General features: G+C 34.6%; 1 protein-coding gene across 1 annotated transcript in view; it reads left to right on the top strand.

Moving 5' to 3' along the window:
• Positions 1–24,381, top strand: part of Tgap1l1 (GTPase activating protein testicular GAP1 like 1) — a 144,303-nt gene that overhangs the window by 46,699 nt on the left and 73,223 nt on the right. Inside the window, exons 21-27 of the mRNA XM_087636522.1 lie at positions 177–363; positions 3,690–3,927; positions 8,632–8,765; positions 11,927–12,036; positions 13,324–13,513; positions 16,896–17,133; positions 22,141–22,274. Of these exons, the coding sequence (XP_087492648.1) occupies positions 177–363; positions 3,690–3,927; positions 8,632–8,765; positions 11,927–12,036; positions 13,324–13,513; positions 16,896–17,133; positions 22,141–22,274 (1,231 nt within the window). The remainder of the gene's footprint in view (positions 1–176; positions 364–3,689; positions 3,928–8,631; positions 8,766–11,926; positions 12,037–13,323; positions 13,514–16,895; positions 17,134–22,140; positions 22,275–24,381) is intronic.

Below are 24,381 nucleotides of genomic sequence, written 5' to 3'. Positions count from 1 at the left end.
TTGCAGAAAACATTTTATGTATTACTCTAGTTATGTATGCTGACTTCTTTTGAATTCTGATTATACTGTGAGTTGGTGTACAAAACGTTTGCCCTATTTGTTCTTCGTAGTTAGATTTCTAACTTACATTATTTTCAAGATGGTCTAACCTAAAATTGTCCTTTTTCTTTGTTCAGCCATTTACATCAGATTCCAGAACCAAACTTTATACTATTAAAATATCTCATCTGTTTATTAGTAATGGTAAAAGATTCTTCCATGAATAATTTGGACCGTTCCAGGTTATCTGTGTGCATAGCTCCATGTGGATCACGGGGCCTGACTTCGAGAAACTCATTACTTGGAAATGACATCTTAAGGAAGGTAAGGGGATCTGAAATTTGCCTTTGGGAACAAATGTCTAATTATAATTCAGGAATTGGGAATACTTTGGAAAGAATATTTCTCTAACAGGAAACCCTAGGGTTGCATTCTTCTGGAGTGGAGTAGAATATGTATTGATCTATTTCAGGAAGATTTGGTAAGGGAGATTTTTAATGGGGATAAAGTAAGTTAATCATTTCTTTCTACTGTTCATTCTTTCTTTCTTCTTAAGGATTGATTTTTATATTGATGTTTTAACCAACAATAATCTGCATTATAATGGTAAACCAAGAAGACTAGAGTGAAATTTTAAAAGATCAAGATTACCTAGGTTTTGTTTGCTTTATTTCCATTTTAGTCCTATTTTTGGAGTATAGATTAGTTGTGTTTCATAGTGTTGAGACTATTATATTACTAAATATTCACATCATGTGAATATCTGATCTTATTAAAGCACATTGCACACACACACACATATATATGTATATATATGTGTGTGTGTACATATAGGTGTAAGTGTACTTGTACATGTATCTGTATATGTATATGTATATAGATAAGTAATGATGAATAATTGGTGTATTTTACTTTGTATGCTTTCCATTATTTTAGCACTAACCTATTTCAGGTACAGTTTTATGTTACTCAGGTATATTTTAGCTGTTACTGTTATTATAAACACATACATAATATTTTTCATGAGTTTATTCATTTTATATCCTGATTTCAGTCCCTTCCACCAAATCACATCTTGAAACCTGATTTTCCCTCCATTCTTCTTTACCTCAGTAGTGTACACCTTCCATTGACACCAACTCTTTCTGATACATCAATTCACAACAGGAACATGAGCACCAACTTCTACAGAAGCCACACAAAGCAGCCCAGAGAAAAGAAACTAATCCAGTGGTATACAAAATGTCAAGCCAGCCTGCACACAAAGTGTTAGGGAACATACCAGAAGATCAAGTTTCACATCTTCTACATATATGTAGGGGGCCTAGATCCTGCTGCTGGAGCATATGATGGGGGAGGTCCTGCAGATTCAAAGCTGAAGGTTCACAGTGATCAAAGGCTACATCAACATACCAGGATATAGAAGGAGAGGCATCTCAGGGAGGTTCCAGTATTGAGAGGATGGTAAAATACAGAGCGGTGAAACCAGACCAGTGACTTATTTCACTGTCCTTTTGCAAGAAAATCTGTTTGGACAAGGGTGTATAATGTGTGACCACTTATGGCAAAACACATCTCACACACTGCATTTTAATTTTTTTAAATTTTAATTTGACTTTTAATAATATTAAATTTAAAATTTTATTTAATTTTAATTTTTGAAAATTATTGAGAGAGGATTGTTTCCAAGGAATATATGGAAGGATTGAAAAGTGAAATGAAAGTTACTTGGTAGCTTGATTAGAAATTTACAGAGAATCAATAAAGGACATATATTTTGAAAAGGAAAAAAAGACAAAGAAAATGTATATATGATAGAAAGCAAGGTACATGTTAACTAGCATTTCTCAGGTACTAGGTCCACAAGTAAGAAGATATAATGATGTTACTCACAATGGAGGATGATAGCACAAGGGATAGCTTGAATAGGATTCTTACTCAAGACTCTACTTGGCTTGGACTAGAAACATACCTTTTTTACTTAATTTATAATTACAACGGTATTGGAAACCTAAAATCCAAGCCTATACAAACTGCATGATTAGTCAAAATTAAACAACAAAGTGCATTTTCACTCTTAATAATTTTTAATGATTCTTTCGTTATGGACAATTCTTTTCAAATACATTCTTTTATATGGTCAAGTATGCAAACAAACAAGTAAAACTATTCTGTACAATCTGCATATAAAATAAGACTATCCTGTGCAGGACGGCTCAAACGAAATTTTAGGTGCATGCTGGGCAGAAACATATGTGATGAATAGAGCTTACTTAACCAAAGTCATCATCTCAGAAGAAAAGTAACTTGCCAGTGTTTTTCAATTTAGGACATACCATATTTTTTGACGATTGCTGTGACAGAACACTGATGAAAAGCAACTTATGGAAGTCAGGTTACATTCAACAGTATACTAGCAGTTACTAGTTAAATACTGAGAAATGTTAAAGCCCAAAATGAAACAGGGAGGCATAAACTGAAGCAGAAGCCTAGTAGGAGCACTGCCTCCTGTCTCATATCTCATTTTCTTTTTCTGACTAATAACAAAAGGGTGGCACTATCCTAGAGAACTGGGTCCTACAAATTCGAAGGTTAGTCCAGGACAATATCCCCTAGACTTCAGTATAGAATAGGTCACTCTAATGTAGGCATTTTCTCAATTAAGACTCCCTCTTCTCACCCACTTTTTCTCTGTCACATTTCTCTTGCCTTAATAAAACACCAGGATCTAAAACACCAACCAAAGACTGCACATGTGGGAACTCATGGCTCCAGTTCTTTATGTAGTGGAGGATTGTCTTATTTGGCATCAATCACTAGGAGGGGAGGCACTTAGTCCTGGCTTGATGGCCTAAGGTAGGGGAATGCTATGTTTTTGAGGCAGGAGTGCATGGGCAAGTGAGAGAACACTGCAATTGAGGCAAGGGAGGAGATACAGGACTTGTGGAAGAGAACTGTGAAGTGGGATAATGTTTGAAATGTAATTGAATAAAATAACCAAGAAAAAATAAAACAACATGACCACGAAAACTTATTAATGTAAGTGGTTATTTGGGACCTACAAATGCTGAGCGAGTATCTCACGTCAATGCCATGACAGAGGAGCAGGACTGCAGAAAGGAAGCAAAACCAGAGGAAGCTGAGAGCTGATGGTTCTTATCTTGGGAAGCCAAAATGTAGCAGAGAAAGTGATTGGAAATGGGACCTACCTTTGTAACTACAAATTCTAAACAGTGGCATACTTCCACCAGGAGGGCCAAGGCACCAGAACATTGTCATGGGAGGGTATTGTGAGGCCTGGAACTAGAGAGGTCTCCCATTCAAAACATCCCAATAAACAGCTACCCCCACACTCACACAAACCATTAACACATACTGGTAATAAATTTGTTCACTCACAGTTTTTTGCAGCGTATCATTTCTGAAATTTTGCATTGGATAAGTAGTTCTGTTCTTTTTGATAGGTATGAAATTTTAACAAGTTTGGTAAAATGCAAAGAACTTAGAGTCTCCATTTCAGGAACTTCATTTCATGGGTTCCTATCTGTTTGTGGCAACTGTTAGTTTCCTGATAGTATTGGATTTCATTTTTAAATTTCAATTTTGTAAACTCTGTGAAATGACAATCTTGTTTTTACCTTGTGTTATAGTTGTCTGTTATACAAATCATGATTGACAACTACCATAAAATATTTGGAAATGATGATATGTTTAATAAACATATTGAGAAAAAGTCTGATGATTTAAGGATGCTTAAAGAATCAAAAAATTCTTCTGTCAAATCACCTGTTATGACAAAAGTCATAGCTTGCTACAACTGGAAAGCATGTGGTAACAATAAAAAAAATAATATTTCATGTGCTGCTCTGCAGGAGGAAAGTCCTACAGGTAAGACAATGTTTATTTACTCATCAAATGAATGGAAGGATGATATAATTTTGTGATTTCATTAATTTGTAAGTATCAGAGAAGCATTGGGACACAATATGATATTAGAGTATGGGAAAAGTTTTTAAACATCACTTAAATTATACTTAAATATATGCATGTACATATATATATATGTATACACATATATACTTGCACACATATGGATACATAAAGGTATGCATGATACACTATCTAGAGAATCCTAAACTATTATCAGCTATAATTTCTCCCATTTCTTCCCATGGTGCTTAAGTCATAAAAGATTTCTTGGGTAGTAAATTATTATTTTTGATAAGATCATTTAGAAACGATGATTTGATATACAAATCCATTAAGTATTCTGCAAGATTAAGCCCTGCACCACTGTCAACACTCTTTGTTACCCTAGTGCAAAATAATGTTTGTTTAACTTCCTATGAGAAACAATATTGCAAAATGCTTGGCATTGGCACAAATATTAAATTGCACTGGATCCACTACAAAACCTATGTGAGTTATGATGAAGAGACTAAAACTCACCTGATTAACAGGTAGTTCCCTGCAAATTAAAATACATTTTTAACTCAAGAAGTACTTTGTATAGAGTTAAGAAAGTGTACTGAAATATTACCCTTATCTGAAGTGAGGTGGATCTATGATCAGAGTGATAGTCTGATGGTGACATTTACTGTTTCATTTAGCAGGACAAAACAGAACACCTACCACATGTAAGTAGGAAAGAATGAGTTAAGTAGGTCTAAGATCATTCTATTTTTAATGTTCCCTTCTACCTAACAATTAATTATGGCAGAAGAATTATTGCAAGATCCTATTTCAGTTTCATATTTCACCATATTAGTTACAAATAGTTTTCACTTACAATACTTACTTTATGCAGCATATTTCACATTCTTTGCTATTACAACTAATGTTATTAATTTGGGTTATTCCTTACAGTCCAATGTGCCTTCTTCATGGTCCTCCACAGTCATTGGAAAAGGGCATTTTTCAGGCTCTGCCTCTACAGTCCAGTTATAGTATTAGTTTTCCTACCTCAGTTACTAATATGTGGCCGGAAGAGGAATAGTCCATCAGATTTCTGCGTAGAATCCCGTGCCATAGAAAGTTATAAATAAAATTCTATTAACAATCAAAATTAATCCTCACACATGATGAACTTAGAGGTGGATCATGGCTGTAGAAAATGCAAAATAAACTGAAAAGATAATCCAGTGTCTAAAGGAATTGAGATACAGGCTTTGTGACATGAATTGGGGTCATCAAAACATACATTAAAAAATAAACAAAATAGGTATTGTAGCACAATCATCTCTAAACCAGAAACTTCACCTGAAGGGAGAGGGCAGTTGGAGACAGAAGTTTATTGGACAAAATATTCCTGACATATTGTTCACTAATGTTCAGTAAAGAACCTCCCTCACCCCCACAAAAAAAAGATGTGAGAGATTGAGAAAGACCAATACTAGAGGATCTCTTCAAATGTTCATCAGTTCAAAGTTCTAAATAAGCTTTAATTCATCAATTGTGATGGTCCCTCCTGAACTCCCATTACTATAAGTACACAATGTTTTCATTTAATACAAGTATTATTTTAAATTTTTATCAAAAACTGAATTGTAGCACTGTAGCCTGACTTTTCTCCCTTAAGTGCATCACAGTCACTGCCCTTTGAAACACATTTTAATATTGTTTTATACATGTTTTTATTTATATGTACATTTGTATCTTTAAAAATGTGAATATTGCTCGAGTTCATTTTGTTTTGTTTGTGAACATGGTTTCCATTATATACAGTGTGCATTAGACAATCCATATGCAGGTTATTTCTGGAAAAAATATTCAGTCAGTCATAATTAGTTACCTTTAACTTTGGACAAGTGAAATTTTGACCATTGCCTTAACACTGCATTGACGTTGCTATTATTGTGATTTTGCACCTATTTATATGAGAGGCGGTTTCAAAACAGACTTTCAAGTATGCTGGGTCTTACACTATTTGTAACCCCTCTTCTACAATGGTCCCTGAGCTACAGAGAATTTAGTTCTAATGTACATGTATTTCCTAGTGCTGGATTTTCAATAATGCAAGCATCTTGTAATTGTGTCCAGTTTTTGTTTTCTGTAATGGTCTCCATTTTCTGTACAAAGAGGCTTCTTTGATGTGTGATGATGGCCCGACTTATTGGTTGATATAAGACTAATATTTAGAATGCTGTAAGGAAGTTGGCTAATTTAGTAATTACTGTGATCAGTTTTCAAGTTTATGACCAAACTATCTACATAAATCAGACTAGATTCCAAGCCCAAACCATGATTTCAATCCTGGAGAGAGAAATACTTTGAATGTTGAAGTATTTCATGTGACTTTCCCCAAAATACGGTTGCTTTAGTTAGCACTTGGATTTCTCTCAATGTTGGGGGTTTGAAAGCCAGTTGTGAAATAAATCTTACAAGGATGTCTCAGCAGTCAACTGATTCTAGCTAGATAAGTCTTAGGAGACTCCAGCCTTAAGTCAAGGTCCTAAGGTAGGTAAAATAATAGGCAGGTTGACATGTTAGGGAAGCAATTGATAGTTGTACTCACCTGTAACACATATGAAATACGACAATAAACAGTGTGGCAAAATATACAAATAAGTGCAATAAGTGACACTAACAGCTCAGTTTAAAACAACTGTGCTTTGATTAGACTTAAATGTATTTTCATTACCACAGAATTTAACAAAGTTCTGAGTTTTTTCGTTTGGTTTCTCAGAAAAATAAATGTTATGCCTAAGTACCCCTTTATAATTCAACATTTGATGTCTTGTTATTTCTCTTTAGGATCATCCATGCAGGTCCTTTGACTTGTCCAAGTCTCACATTTTCACTCCTCTCTGACAAGATCCATTCATTTTCCTAGCATAATATAAAACATTGAAATATAAGTATACAATTCCTTTATTTTTGACACTTTTAATTTTCTTCTTTCCACATCTGCAATTAGCTTTAAATGATTATAGTCTGAAATGTTAAAAGTTGAAATATCAAGTAATAAAAAAATGCTTACCATACTGTGTTAAGTGAAGAACATTTAGCAGTAACTGTCTTATTTTACAAGGATTGTAATGATTCTATCTCCTAGAATTACCTTACAGTGTGTCTGCCTATCACCTAGTTATGCATTAACTATTAGGGAACCAAAGGCTTGCTGTACTCATCTTTATTCATACTCAATGGACTCTTGTTTCATACAGCGTTTGTAAAGAAATAGAAAACTATTACAATTGAATGAGGCTAAGGAGACACAGTTTAGAAATGAAGAAGTCAAAATATCTTTTTGAAGTTTATATTACAGCAAACCTAAGTGAGTTTAAATAATTCATTAAGTATACTCAGATAACTTGTAAAATCTTTCAACAATTAGCAGCATACAAAATTAACACACAAAGTGAGCTTTCCGTCTTTATAAAAATTACAGACTTAATGAAAGGTAAATCAATGAAACACCACCATTCACAGTAAACTCCAAAAGTATTCAGTTACTTGGGGAAATTCTAACCATGATGTAAAAGACTTGTATAATAAAAAAAGAAACAAACACACAAAAAATAACAAAAAAGAAAAACAAAAAATTACAACCCAATACAAGAACAAAAAATCTTACAGATTGAACGGATATCACATAATGGAAAAATTCCCCCATGCTCATGAATCAGTAACGTTTATATAGTGAAACCTAGACCATCTTATAATACCATTTTGATTCTATTCTTTGAACGCTTTATAAAAGTTATAACACTTTTGATATTATTAGGAACACATTTATCTAAGTGATTATTTTTACCTGCTTCCCTCCCATCTTCTGCCATGTTCCCTTGACTTCACCCATAAAGCCTCACCAACATTCCTTCCAAAACTTTAACTGAGCTAAGACAACACCAATGAACATGAAAAAACTAAATGGGACCTGAGACCTAGACAAAGAAATATAGGCAACTGCATCCTTAACACGAGTATGCAGTAATATCTAAAACAAGTTTATTTTTGGATGCAGGAGAAAGATGGAACCTGTTTTCTTCTCTAAATTGATAGTCTGTATTTTATTGTGTGAGACAGCTAATGATTTCATTTATTTGTGAGTCTTTGTTATTTTGTTGATGCCATATACTTTCCCTCTTTTTTTGATTACTACAGTGTTATTTATCATTCCTGTCCTCTAGAGTATATATACCTTTTCTTTAGATTGATGTTTGCCTTTTGTAGACCAAGATTGCTGAAGAGAAATGGCTTCCTGGTGAATATTCTATGTAATGTTTCTCCTCTTTTGTTAATATGAGTGATACTATTGCTTCGTAATAAAGTCGAGGCTACTATATGTATTCTTTGACACCATGTTGATCTTTGATCCAGGCCCAACCGTATTTTAGAATATCCATTGAAAATTCAGGTGTTAGTCAAATGCGGTCAGCTCTATCTGTGACTTGGTCTTCTCCTTCATAGCTTTTTGTATTTTTATTTCTTATTTCAGTTAGTCTTTCTTTATTATGTGTCTGATGATTTCTATGCTTCTAGTACTTTAACAGGTATCTCTTTCTGATTTAGGGGCTATAAAATGAAAAGTGAATGCAATGTTAAGGGAGTTCAGTTACAACAATGATTTCCCTTCTTTCTTAAATTCAGAGAAATATGAAGGCAAAGTATATACCAACCCACCAGTACGTTGTCTATATCCATTACGACCTGCAAAGAAATGTTTGTTTAACCAACCTCTTATGACTATTTTTGAAAACAAAGAGCTACATACTCCAATAATTGTGAGTATCATTTTGGGTTTCTATAGCACCTTTGTTCTAAGTAAGTTATTCCATCAAACTAATGAATGCTTAGATAACGTATCCATGGGGGTAAGATTATATTAAAATAGAAATAAGTTTCACTGAAGTATGAACCATGTACTTGAAATAAATAGTACTCTCAGGTTTTCTACTGACTGCATCAAAGATCCAAACGTAAAGCTTGTTGGAGGAAATGCATCTACGGAAGTGACCTCCTGAGTACCCAGCTATAAAGACTACCAGCTTCTTTATGACTCCATATTTTTCTGGAGTCTCCTATAATATTATTGCCTATGAGATTACTCAATATTTAACAATTAAAAATATCTATCGACCTTTACTTTACAGTATTAATGAATTAGATATACACATTTTTGCTGTATTTTAACATCTTTTATCCTAGTGTACTATACATAAATGCCAACTATTATGGCTTAACCTACTTTAAATGAGTTTTTAGACTTCTTCGGATATGTATATTTACTGTCCAGTATCTACATTACAGCATCTACATTATAACACAGTATAACTGTGTTAGGAATTTATGCTTTGTGTGAACAAATTTATCCTGTCAGACACATTAGCATCCTTACTACAGGTAAGGAAGGTTTTTTTTCTTCACCAACATTAAGCATGCCACTAGAGATGCCTATGTGTTTTCTGTCCTTGAAATTACATGATGATGACTGTTTCCTGGAACTATGGACACATGATCTCTTGATAAGACACATGGCAGATAAAAGGCTTAAAAAGTTTAGAATGTCACAAGATTCATCACAAAGACACAGGTGAATAGCTTCTGTTGGCATTTAACATCCTCATATATCAGATCGGCTTTAGTTGACATTACATATATTCCCACTGATTCACCTCTGATCATATATTGTGATGTAATAACGGGACAAGTAATAATAGTGATACAAGTGTGTTTTACAAAATTCATGTCTTAAATAATACTTACCAATAAATATCCCTACTGACCTACAATAGGCTGTCAATGTTTAATATTGGCCTCTGTCCATTAGATAAATATAATTGTTTTCCTTTTCAATCAAAAAAAAATCCAGCACTTTCTCTTTTGCCAGATACTGACATCCTACTTCCATGTCAAGTAGTCAAGAATTAACCTAAGCTGCATTTAACCTGTCTATCACTCCTAATTTGCTAGGGAGCTGCAGTGACTCTAGAGCAAATATCTTTGTTTTATTTCTGTTTGGGCCTTGATCTGAATTCACCTCTCAGAAGAATGTGGACCTATGGCCCAGATATCAGGCAAAAAGATAATGCTCTTTGATTAACTGTGCTTAATAACATTAGGCAAAGAACCCAATGAGCCCTCCTTGGCCCTCGACCTTGCCAAGTATGTCTGGTTCAAATTGCCAGAAAAGTGGGACCACATTATGGGGAGAATAGTTAAGATCAGTGACTGAAGGTAGTCATGTGTATTCAAAGCAATTTACAGGTACCAGAAAGAGCACCTGGGATTCTTCCATTTTTTTGAATTTCTATCATAATTAAAAAATAAAAGTTTATTGTGGTATTTCATGCACAAAGACAGTTTCTGTTCTTAAAAAAGGCTGATGCTAGGGACTGGAGAGTTGGCTCAGTGGTTAAGGACACTGACTGATCTTCCAGAGGTCCTGAGTTCTTATCCCAGCAACCACATGGTGGCTCACAAACATCTGTAATGGGGTGAATTGCCCCTTCTGGTGCGTCTGAAGGGATTAAAAGCTGATGCTTACAACTAAATTTTGATAGTTTAATAAATACAAATTTTAAGAAAAGATATGAAACTGTGAGACCTTCTCACACAGCAAACAAGTAAGTCACTTCACCACAATTCCACCTTTGTCTGTAAACAGAGGTATACATGTATATTACAGCTTTACTCTGTGTGAACTAAAATAAATATTCACCCAATTATACAAGCAGAAGGAGGTATTTTATAGTGTTCTCACTTGGAGAGTTGCCTAATTCCAAAAAGAGGCCTGTGGTTTTGGTTTGTTTGTTTTGTTGGAATATGAAATAGCTGATCATCCTCCTCCTCCTTTTCTTACTACTACTACTATTTTACATTTATTTACTCATTTTATGTCTCACATGCTGCCGCCCACATCTTCTCCCCTCATTCTTTCTCTAAGGCGTCGGGGGCCCTAGGTTATCCTCCTTCCCTGGCACATCAACTCTCTTCAGGGTTAGCATAACTTCTGCCCCTGAGTTCAGGTGGGGAAGGGTTTTCACAGTCAACAACTTAAGTATAGCCCCTGCTCCGTATGTTGGGGGACCCATATGGAGACTAAGCTTTACATTTGCTATAAATGTGCTGCAGCATCTGCTGCCTTTTCAGTTGGAAGTTCAGCCTTTAGTATCTCACAGTGGACCAGCTTAGTTGATTCTGTAGCTCTTCCTATGGAGTTCCTATCTTCTTCCGGGCACGGAATCTTTCCTGCATTTCTACCATAAAGTCCTTCGTGATCCATAAGATCCAATGATTGGCTGTGGCTATTTACATCCTATTTCAGTGTGCTGCTGGTTGGAGCCTTTCAGAGAGCAGTTATGATAGGCTCCTCTCTGGATATTCCACATAGGAGCTGCCTTCCTTCAGGCAGAGAGAGCTTTGGTCTGGGAATTGGAGTGCAGATCTATGATTGCAAGGAGTGGTGTGGACTAGAAGCCAGGAGAGGCAATATGAACAGACTGTAGTTTCATTTCATTGCTATAGCAACTAGGACTCTGCTTAATTGGTTCTTGTCTTAGGTAAGAAAACACATTTAGGTTCCACATTTGATCCAAGATTCTGGGGAGATGTCAGTTTGGGGTCTTTTAGGGAAGTAGGCTCTCAACCACTGATTCTCAACTTCCCTAATCCTTTAACACTAATATATTTTCTCATGGTTTTGTGATTCATAAAGAACACTTCATTTTGCATCTCTTCATAATGCAAATGTTGTTCCTGATACGAGTATAAAGAAAAATGGATAGAATATCTGATATGGAAAATATATGATATGTGACCCCCTAATCATTATAGCCTACAAGACAAGAATGACTGGTCTAAACTGTTAATTTAAATTTTTTTCAAATACTCTCTACAATGTATATTGACCATTACTTTTTTTGTTTTATGTTCAATAAAAAAGGATTTTATTATTAACATTGATGGAACCTCACTTACTCTGACTGTATATGAAAATTGGCTTTGCATACCAGAAGAAGGAACTCTGGCTGAAAAAATTAATGTCATCCAAAGGTAATGATTCAGTATACACTTGGGGAACTGCAGCAATATCGAAGAAGTGCTTTTGTAAGTTTCATAGGCTTGTGTTTCTAGTATTGCAAGCAGCAATGATGTCCTATGCCAAGAGGTTTCCTTCACTCAGACATGTATTGTCACATTCTTCTTTCTCAAGCTATCGTGTTGAACCATGTCTGCAATTTTACCTGGAAGTCTTCTTTATAAATGTCCTGATTTAGAAGACAGTCTATGTAACACCTTGTGTTCAGGTCTGGCTAGAGTATTGGTTTAGTTCATGTGTGAGACAAATTAAAAGAAGTATGTGCATATAATACCTGTGGGTTTCTTGCATCATTGAATTGTTACCACAGTATTGGGAATATTTCACATGGTCAATATATGTCATTGATTAGAACATGAATCTATTACTGAATTGATCTTTCTGAGCTATGAATATGTAGAGACATCTAGGTCAGGCATAGCTTTGACTTCTTTGAATCATTTTTCTGTGTGATACTCCATAGAATGATTTCATACTTAACCAGAGATTTGAACTCCCATTGCAACCCAGGAGCACTGCATCTCTGTCTTGCAATCTTTTATAATTTTATTGTGTAGGATCACTAGTGTGCTTTCTGCTCCTTATATTCTATAGTGTCACAAGTGTGTTACATGGATTCATACTACATTAGATATTAAATGTGTCTCCACTCCATGATGGCTGGAAAGATGTTTTGCTGTTGAAAAACACTGGATGTTTTCATACACAGAACACACATGGGTTTCAAAAAACCTTCATTCATTCTAATACCAGTGCATTAAGTAGAATAATGAGTGTGATTCTGATCCTTATGTTCTAGATTCTTGTAAGACTGTTTCATGGATTTATAGTACATTAGATGTTAAATTTGTCCTCATGGACGCAAGAAAGATGGTTAGCTGTTTGATAGCACTGGATTTTTCACACATAGAACATACACGTTTTACAACAATCTTCATTCATTCTGATAACAGTGATCCTGCCAACTTCCTCTGGCTTCTGTAGGTAGCAGTCATACATCTAGTACACTGACATTCATAAATAATTTTAAAAATGCTTTTCCGTGCTGCTGTGCAGAAAAGTGATTTGCAGAAAACATATTATATATTACTCTAGTTATGTATACTAACTTCTTTTGAATTCTGATTATACTATGAGTATGTCTACAAAACATTTACCCTATTTGTTCTTCGTAGTTAGATTTCTAACTTATATTATTTTCAAGATGGTCTAACCTAAAATTGTCCTTTTTCTTTGTTCAGCCATTTACATCAGATTCCAGAACCAAACTTTGTACTATTAAAATATCTCATCTGTTTATTAGTAATGGTAAAAGATTCTTCCATGAATAATTTGGACCGTTCCAGGTTATCTGTGTGCATAGCTCCATGTGGATCACGGGGCCTGACTTCGAGAGACTCATTATTTGGAAATGACATCTTAAGGAAGAAGGTAAGGGGATCTGAAATTTGCCCTTGGGAACAAATGTCTAATTATTATTCAGTAATTAGCAATACTTTGTAAGGATCATTTCTCTAACAGGAAATCCTAGGATTGCATTCTTGTGGAGTGGAGTAGAATATGTATTTATCTATTTCAGGAAGATTTGGGAAGGGAGATTTTTAATGTAGATAAAGTAAGTTAATCATTTATTTCTACTGTTCATTCTTTTTTCTTCTTAAGGATTGGTTTTTATATTGATGTTTTAACCAACAATAATCTGCATTATAATGGTAATCCAAGAAGACTAGAGTGAAATTTTAAAAGATCAAGATTACCTAGGTTTTGTTTGTTTTTTTTCCATTGTAGTCCTATTTTTGGAGTATAGATTAGTTGTGTTTCATAGTGTTGAGACTATTATATTACTAACTATTCACATCATGTGAATTGCTGGTCTTATTTAAGCACATTGCACACACACACACACACACACACACACACACACACACACATATATATATATATGTGTATCTATGTGTGTACATATAGGTGTAAGTGTACTTGTATATGTACATGTATTCGTATATGTATATGTATAGATAAGTAATGATGAATAATTGGTGTATTTTATTTTGTATGCTTTCTATTATTTTAGCACTAACCCATTTCAGGTACAGTTTTATGTTACTCAGGTATATTTTAGCTGTTACTGTTATTATAAACACATATACATAATATTTTTCATGAGTTTATTCATTTTATATCCTGATTTCAGTCCCTTCCTCCAAATCCCATCTTGACAACCCGATTTTCCCTCCATTCTTCTTTACCTCTGTAGTGTACAACTTCCATTGACACCAACTCTTTCTGATACATCAATTCACAACAGGAATATGTGCATCACCTTCTACTGAAGCCATACAAAGCAGCCCAGAGAAAAGAAACCAATCCAGTGGTAGACAAAATGTCAGAGCCAGCCTGCACACAAAGTATAAGGGGACTTACCAGAAGATCAAGTTGCACATCTGCTACATATATGTAGGGGGCCTAGTTCATGCTGCTGGAGCATATGATGGGGGAGATCCTGCAGAGTCAAAGCTGAAGGATCACAGTGATCAAAGGCTACAGCAAGATACCAGGATATAAAAGGAGAGGCATCTCAGGGAGGTTCCAGTATTGAGAGTATGGTAAAATAGAGAGTGCTGAAACCAGACCAGTGACTCATTTCAATGTCTTTTTGCAAGAAAATCTGTTTGGACAAGAGGGAATAATGTGTGACCACTTATGTCACAACACATCTCACACACTGTATTTTAATTTTTTTAAATTTTAATTTGATTTTTAATATTAAATTCAAATTTTTATTTAATTTTAATTTTTCTAAATTAGTGAGAGAGGATGGTTTCCAAGGAATATATGAAAGGATTAAAAAGTGAAATGAGAGTTACTTGGTAGCATGATTGGAAATTTACAGAGAATCAATAAAGGACATATATTATGTAAAGGAAAAAAAGACAAAGAAACTGTATATATGATAGAAAGCAAGGTACATGTTAACTAGCATTTCTCAGGTACTAGGTCCACAAGAAAGAAGATATAATGATGTTACTCACAATGGAGGATGATAGCACAAGGGATAGCTTGAATAGGATTCTTACTCAAGACTCAACTTGGCTTTGGACTAAAAACATAGCTTTTTTATTTAATTTCTAATTACCACGGTAATGGAAACATAAAATCCAAGCCGATATCAAACTGCATGATTAGTCAAAATTAAACAATAAAATGCATCTTTCACTCTTAATAATATTTAACGATTCTTTAGTTATGGACAGTTCTTTTCAAATACATTCTTTTATATGGTCAAGTATGCAAACAAACAAGAAAAATATTCTGTACAATCTGCATATAAAATAAGACTATCCTGTGCAGGACTACTCAAACGGAATCTTAGACACATGCTGGGCAGAAACATATGTGATGAATAGAGCTTACTTAACCAAAGTCATCATCTCAGAAGAAAATTAATTTATCAGTGTTTTTCAATTTAAGACGTACCATAATGTTTGATGATTGCTGTGACAGAACACTGAAGAAAAGCAACTTATGGAAGACAGGTTACACTCAATAGTATACTAGCAGTTACTAGTTAAATACTGAGAAATGTCAAAGCCCAAAATGAAACAGGGAGGCATTAACTGAAGCAGAAGCATAGTAGGAGCACTGCCTCCTGTCTCATATCTCATTTTCTTTTTCTGACTAATAACAAAAGGGTGGCACTATCCTGGAGAACTGGGCCCTACAAATTCGAAGGTTAGTCCAGGACAATATCCCTTAGACTTCACTATAGAATAGGTCACTCTAATGTAGGCATTTTCTCAATTAAGACTCCCTCTTCTCACCAACTTTTTCTCTCAGTCACATTTCTATTGCCTTAATAAAACACCAGGTTTAAAACACCAACCAAAGACTGCACATGTGGGAACGCATGGCTCCAGGTCTTTATGTAGCAGAGGATTGTCTTATTTGGCATCAATCACTAGGAGGGGAGTCACTTAGTAATGGCTTGATGTCCTAGGGTAGGGGAATGCTATGTTTTTGAGGCAGGAGTGCGTGGGCAAGTGATAGATCACTGCAATTGAGGCAAGGGAGGAGATACAGGATTTGTGGAAGAGAACTGTGAAGTGGGATAATGTTTGAAATGTAATTGAATAAAATAACCAATAAAAAAATAAAACAACATGACCAGGAAAACTTATTAATGTAAGTGGTTATTTGGGACGTACAAATGCTGAGCGAGTATTGCCATTCAATGCCATGACAGAGGAGCAGGACTGCAGAAAGGAAGCAAAACCAGAGGAAGCTGAGAGCTGATGGTTCTTAACTTGGGAAGCCAAAATGTAGCAGAGAAAGTGCATTGGAAATGGCACCTATCTTTGTAACTACAAATGCTAAACAGTGGCATACTTCCACCAGGAGGGCCAAGGCACCAGAACATTGTAAATGAGAGCATATTGTGAGGCTTGGAACTAGAGAGGCCTCCCATTCAAAACATCCCAATAAACAGCTACCCTCCCCCCCCCCACACACACACAAACCATTAACACATAATAGTCATTAATTTGGTTCACTCACAGTTTTTTGCAGCGTATCATTTCTGAAATTTTGCATTGGTTAATTAGTTCTTCTGTTCTTTGTGATAGGTATGAAATTTTAACAAGGTTGGTAAAATGCAAAGAACTTAGAGTCTTCATTTCAGGAACTTCATTTCATGGGTTCCTATCTGTTTGTGGCATCTGTTAGTTTCCTGATAATATTGGATTTCATTTTTAAATTTCAGTTTAAATTTGTAAACTATGTGAAATGACAATCTTGTTTTTACCTTGTGTTATAGTTGTCCGTTATACAAATCATGATTGACAACTACCATAAAATATTTGGAAATGATGATATATTTAATAAACATATTGACAAAAAGTCTGATGATTTAAGGATGCTTAAAGAATCAAAAAATTCTTCTGTCATATCACCTGTTATGACCAAAGTCATAGCTTGCTACAACTGGAAAGCATGTGGTAACAATAAAAAAAATAATATTTCATGTGCTGCTCTGCAGGAGGAAAGTCCTACAGGTAAGACAAGGTTTATTTACTCATCAAATGAATGGAAGGATGATATAATTTTGTGATTTCATTAATTTGTAAGTATCAGAGATGCATTGGGACAAAATATGATATTAGAGTATGGGAAAAGTTTTTAAACATCACTTAAATTATACTTAAATATATGCATATACATATATATATGTATACACATATATACTTGCTCACATAAGGATACATAAAGGTAAGCATGATACACTATCTAGAGAATCCTAAACTATTATCAGCTATAATTTCTCCCATTTCTTCCTATGGTGCTTAAGTCATAAAAGATTTCTTGGGTAGTAAATTATTATTTTTGATAAGATCATTTAGAAACTATGATTTGATATACAAATCCATTAAGTATTCTGCAAGATTAAGCCTTGCACCACTGTCAACAATTTTGGTTACCCTAGTGCAAAATAATGTTTAACTTCCTATGAGGAACAAAGTTGCAAAATGCTTGGCATTGGCACAAATATTAAATTGCACTGGATCCACTACAAAGCCTATGTGAGTTATGATGAGGAGACTAAAACTCACCTGATTAACAGGGAGTTCCCTGCAAATTCAAATACATTTTTAACTCAAGTAGTGTTTTGTATAGAGTTAGGAAAGTATACTGAAATATTACCCTTATCTGAAGTGAGGTGGATCTATGATCAGAGTGATTGTCTGATGGTGACATTTAATGTTTCATTTAGCAGGACAAAACAGATCACCTACCACATGTAAGTAGGAAAGGATGAGTTAAGTAGGTCTAAGGTCATTCTATTTTAATGTTCCCTTCTACCTCCCACTTAATTATAGCAGAAGAATTATTGCAAGATCCTATTTCTGTTTCACATTTCACCATATTAGTTACAAATAGTTTTCACTTACAATACTTATCTTAGGCTGCATGCTTCACATTGTTTGCTATTATAACAAATGTTATTAAATAAGTTATTGTTTACACTCCAGTGTGCCTTCTTCATGGTCCTCCACAGTCTTTGGAAAAGGGCGTTTTTCAGGCTCTGCCTCTACAGCCCAGTTATAGTATTAGTTTTTCCACATCAACCACCAATGTGTGGCCAAAAGTTAATGACACTGAATAATCCATCAGATTTCTGCATAGAATCCTGTGCCATAGAAAGGTATAAATACAATTCTATTAACAATCAAAATTAATCCTCACACATAGAGGTGGATCATGGCTGTAGAATATGCAAAATGACCTGAAAAGATAATCCAGTGTCTAAAGGAATTGAAATACAGGCTTTGGGACATGAATTTGGGTCATCAAAACATACATTAAAAAACAAACAAAATAGGTATTGTAGCACAATCATCTCTAAACCAGAAACTTCACCTGAAGGGAGATGGCAGTTGGAGACAGTAATTAACAGAAGTTTATTGGACAAAATATTCCTGACATATTGTTCACTAATGTTCAGTAAAGAACCTCCCTCACCCCCACAAAAAAAAGATGTGAGAGATTGAGAAAGACCAATACTAGAGGATCTCTTCAAATGTTAATCAGTTCAAAGTTCTAAATAAGCTTTAAATTCATCAGTTGTGATGGGAGCCGCATGAGTTTTATACACACACACACACACACACACACACACACACACACACACACACAAACACACATGCACATACACACATGCACGCATTACATACACTGAGAAATTCACAGAAGCATACAGTATATTTGTTGTATTACCCTTCATCACCTGAGACCTCAACATGAAATATTCTTAATTCATGGTTTGTGTATCTCAAAAGTATCTGTAATATAAATTTGAGATACAGAAATCTTAGAGAAAACCTCCAGTAAAGAAATTGATAATTTCCACATTTACCGTTCTTGGTCCCTCCTGAACTCCCATTACTATAAGTACACAATGTTTTCATTTAATACAAGTATTATTTTAAATTTTTATCAAAAACTGAATTGTAGCACTGTAGCCTGACTTTTCTTCCTTAAGTCCATCACAGTCACTGCCCTTTGAAATGCATTTTAATATTGTTTTATGCATGTTTTCATTTATATGTACATTTGTATCTTTAAAAATGTGAATATTGCTTGAGTTCATTTTGTTCTGTTTGTGAACATGGTTTCCATGATATACAGAGTGCATAAGACAATCCATATGCAGGTTATTTCTGAAAAAAAAATAATATTCAGTCAGTCATAATTAACTACCTTTAACTTTTGACAAGTGAAATTTTGACCATTGCCTTAACACTGCATTGACGTTGCTATTATTGTGATTTTGCACCTATTTATATGAGAGGCGATTTCAAAACAGACTTTCAAGTATGCTGGGTCTTACACTATTTGTAACCCCTCTTCTACAATGGTCCCTGAGCTACAGAACATTTAGTTCTAATGTACATGTATTTGCTGGTGCTGGATTTTCCATAATGCAAGCACCTTGTAATTGTGTCCAGTTTTTGTTTTCTGTAATGGTCTCCATTTTCTGTACAAAGAGGCTTCTTTGATGCGTGATGATGGCCCGACTTATTGGTTGATATAAGACTAATATTTAGAATGCTGTAAGGAAGTTGGCTAATTTAGTAAATTACTGTGATCAGTTTTCATGATTATGACCAAACCAGCTACATAAATCAGACTAGATTCCAAGCCCAAGCCATGATTTCAATCCTGGACAGAGAAATACATTGATTGTTGAAGTATTTCATGTGACTTTCCCCAAAATACAGTTGCTTTAGTTAGCACTTGGATTTCTCTCAATGTTGGGTGCTTGAAAGCCAGTTGTGAAATAAAAATTACAAGGATGTCTCAGCAGTCAACTGATTCTAGCTAGATACGTCTTAGCAGCCTCCTGCCTTAAGTCAAGGTCCTAAGGTAGGTAAAACAGTAGGCAGTTTGACATGTTAGGGAAGCAATTGATAGTTGTATTCACCTGTAATGCATATGAAATACGACTATAAACAGTGTGGCAAAATATCCGAATAAGTGCAATAAGTGACACAAACAGCTCAGTTTAAAATAACTGTGCTTTGATTAGACTTAAATGTATTTTCATTACCACAGAATTTAACATAGTTCTGAGTTTTTCGTTTGGTTTCTCAGAAAAATAAATGTTATGCCTAAGTACCCCTTTATAATTCAACATTTGGTGTCTTGTTATTTCTTTTTAGGATCGTCCATGCAGGTCCTTTGACTTGTCCAAGTCTCATATTTTCACTCCTCTCTGACAAGATCAACTCATTTTCCTAGCATTAATGTAAAAGATTGAAATATAAATGTACAGTTCCTTTATTTTTGACTCTTTTAATTTTCTTCTTTCCACATCTGCAATTAGCTTTAAATGATTATAGTCTGAAATGTTAAAGGTTGAAATATCAAGTAATAAGAAAACGCTTACCATACTGTGTTAAGTGAAGAACATTTAGCAGTAACTGTCTTATTTTACAAGGATGATAGTGATTCTATCCCCTAGAATTACCTTACAGTGTGTGCTGCCTATCACCTAGTTATGCATTAACTATTACGGAACCAAAGGCTTGCTGTACTCATCTTTATTCATACTCAATGGACTCTTGTTTCATACAGCATTTGTAAAGAAATAGAAAACTATTAAAATTGAATGAGGCTAAGGAGACACAGTTTAGAAATGAAGAAGTCAAAATATCTTTTTGAAGTTTATATTACAGCAAACCTAAGTGAGTTTAAATAATCCATTAAGTATACTCAGATAACTTGTAAAATCTTTCAACAATTAGCAGCATAAAAAATTAACACACAAAGTGAGCTTTCCGTCTTTATAAAAATTACAGACTTAATGAAAGGTAAATCAATGAAACACCACCATTCACAGTAAACTCCAAAAGTATTCAGTTACTTGGGGAAATTCTAACATGATGTAAAAGACTTGTATAATTAAAAAGAAACAAACACAAAAAAAAACAAAAAGAAAAACAAAAAATTACAACCCAATACAAGAATAAAAAATCTTACAGATTGAACAGATATCACATCATGGAAAAATTCCCCCATGCTCATGAATCAGTAACATTTATATAGTGAAAATCCTAGACCATCCTATAATACCATTTTGATTCCATTCTTTGAAAGCATTATAAAATTTATTGCACTTTTGATATTAGGAGAAACACAATTATCTAAGTGATTTTTTTTTACCTGCTTCCCTCCCATCTTCTGCCATATTCCCTTGACCTCACCCATAAAGCCTCACCAACATTCCTTCCAAAACTTTAACTGAACTAAGACAACGCCAATGAACATGAAAAGCTAAATGGGACCTGAAACCTAGTCAAAGAATTATAGGCAATTGCATCCTAAACACGAGTATGAAATTGTTTCTAAAACAAGTGTATTTTTGGATACAGGAGAAAGATGAGATCTGTTTTCTTCTCTAAACTGATAGTCTGTATTTTATTGGGTGAGACAGTTAATGATTTCATTTATTTGTGGGTCTTTGTTATTTTGTTGTTGTCATATACTTTCCCTCTCTTTTTTTGAATGACTACAGAGTTAATTATCATTCCTGTCCTCTTGAGTATATATACCTTTTCTTTAGATTGATGTTTGCCTTTTGTAGACCGATTGCTGAAGAGAAATGGCTTCCTGGTCAATATACTATGTAATGTTTCTCCTCTTTTGTTAATATGAGTGATACGTTTGCTTCGTAATAAAGTCGAGGCTACTATATGTATTCTTTGATACCATGTTGATCGTTGATCCAGGCCCAACAGTATTTTAGAATATCCATTGAAAATTCAGGTGTTAGTCAAATGCGGTCAGCTCTATCTGTGACTTGGTCTTTTCCTTCATAGTTTTTTGTATTTTTATTTCTTTTTTCAGTTAGTCTTTCATTATTATGTGTCCGTTTGATGTTTTCTATGCTTCTTGTACTTTAACAGGAATCTCTTTCTGATTAGGGGCTATAAAATGAAAAGTGCATGCAAGGGTAAGTGAGTTCAGTTACAACAATGATTTCCCTTCCTTCTTAAATTCAGAGAAATATGAAGGCAAAGTATATACCAACCCACCTGTATGTTGTCTATTTCCATTACGACCTGCAACGACATGTTTGTTTCCCCAACCTCTTACAAGTGTTTTTGAAGACAAAAAGGTACATACTCCAATAATTGTGAGTATCATTTTGGGTTTCTACAGCACCTTTGTTCTAAGTAAGTTATTCAATCAAACTAGTGAATTCTTAGATAACCTATCCATGGTGGTAAGATTCTTTTAATATAGAAATAAGTTTCACTGAAGTTTGAACCATGTAATTGAAATAAATAGTAATCTCAGGTTTTCTACTGACTGCATCAAAGATCCAAACCTAAAATCTTGTTGGAGGAAATGCGTCTACGGAAGTGACCTGCTGAGTACCCAGCTGTACAGACTACCAGCTTCTTTATGACTCCATATTTTTCTGGAGTCTCCTGTAATACTATTTCCTTTGAGATAACTCTATTTTACAATTATATATATGTTTCGACCTTTACTTTACATTATTAATGAATTAGATATACACATTTTTGCTGTATTTTAACATCTTTTATCCTACTGGACTATACATAAATGCCAACTAATATGGCTTAACCTATTTAAAATGAGTTATTTGACTTCTTCGGATATGTATATTTACTTTCCAGCATCTACATTACTAGTATAACTGTGTTAGGAATTTATGCTTTGTGTGAACAAATTTATCTTGTCAGACACATTAGCATCCTTACTACAGGTAAGGAAGGTTTTTTCTTCACCAACATTAAGCATGCCACTAGAGATGCATTTATGCATTCTGTCCTTGAAATTACATGATGATGACTGTTTCTATGGACACATGATCTCTTGATAATGTACATGGCAGGTAAAATTCTTAAAAAGATTAGAATGTCACAAGATTCATGACAAAGACACAGGGGAACAGCATATGTTAAAATTTAACATCCTCATATATCAGGTCAGCTTTAGTTTGACATTACATATATTCCCACTGATTCACCTCTGACCATGTATTGTGATGTAATAACGGGACAAGTAATAATAGCGATACAAGTGTTTTTTACAAAATTCATGTCCTAAATAATACTTACCAAAAATTATCCCTCACAAATAACAGTTCAGAATGGCTAGTCCACAACTGACCTACAATATTAAACATTGGCTGTCAATGTTTAATATTGCCTTCTCTCTAGTAGATAAATATAATTGTTTTCCTTTTCATTCAAAAAATAATCCAGCACTTTCACTATTGCCACATATTGACATCCTACTTCCATGTCAAGTAGTCAAGAATTAACCTAAGCTACATTTAACCTGTCTATCACAGTTAATTTCCTAGGGAGCTGCAGTGACTCTAGAGCAAATATCTTTGTTTTATTTCTGTTTGGGCCTTGATCTGAATTCACCTCTCAGAAAAATGTGGACCTGTGGCCCAGACATCATGAGAAAAGATAATGCTCTGTAATTACTGTGCTTAATAACATTTCGCAAAGGACCCAATAAGCTCTCCTTGGCCCTTGAGCTTGCCAGGTGTGTCTGGTGCAAATTGACAGAAACTTGGGACCACATCATGGGGAGAACAGTTAAGATCAGTGACTGAAGGTAGCCATGTGCATTCAAAGCAATTTGCAGGTACAAGAAAGAGCACCTGGGATTCTTCCATTTTCATGACATGCTATCATTGTTACAACACAAAACTTCATTGTGGTATTTCATGCACAAAAACAGTTTCTGTTCTTAAAAAAAGATGATGTTAGGGGCTGGAGAGATGGCTCAGTAGAAGATCACTGATTGTTCTTCTATAGGTCCTGAGCTCTATTCCCAGCAACGACATGGTGGCTCACAACCATCTGTAATGGGGTGCAGTACTCTCTTCTGGTGTATCTGAAGGGATCAATTTGTACTCACATACATTGAAGAAATAAATATTTTTTAAAAAGCTGATGCTTACAGCTAAATTTAGGTAGTTGAATATTTACAAATTTTAAGAACAAACATAACTCAAGACGGATGATCAAAATGTGAATGCTTCACTCCTTCTTTAAATGAGGAAAAAGAATACCCTTGGCAGGGAAGGGAGAGGCAAAGATTAAAACAGAGACTGAAGGAACACCCATTCAGAGCCTGCCCCACATGTGGCCCATACATATACAGCCACCCAATTAGACAAGATGGATGAAGCAAAGAAGTGCAGACCGACAGGAGCTGGATGTAGATCGCTCCTGAGAGACACAGCCAGAATA

This window comes from Rattus norvegicus, chromosome 2 (assembly GCF_021556685.1).
Source record: "Rattus norvegicus strain SHRSP/BbbUtx chromosome 2, alternate assembly SHRSP_T2T, whole genome shotgun sequence".
NCBI lineage: Eukaryota > Metazoa > Chordata > Mammalia > Rodentia > Muridae > Rattus > Rattus norvegicus.
Note: the sequence above shows the minus strand (reverse complement) of the source record. Positions and strands in the feature narration are given on the sequence as shown.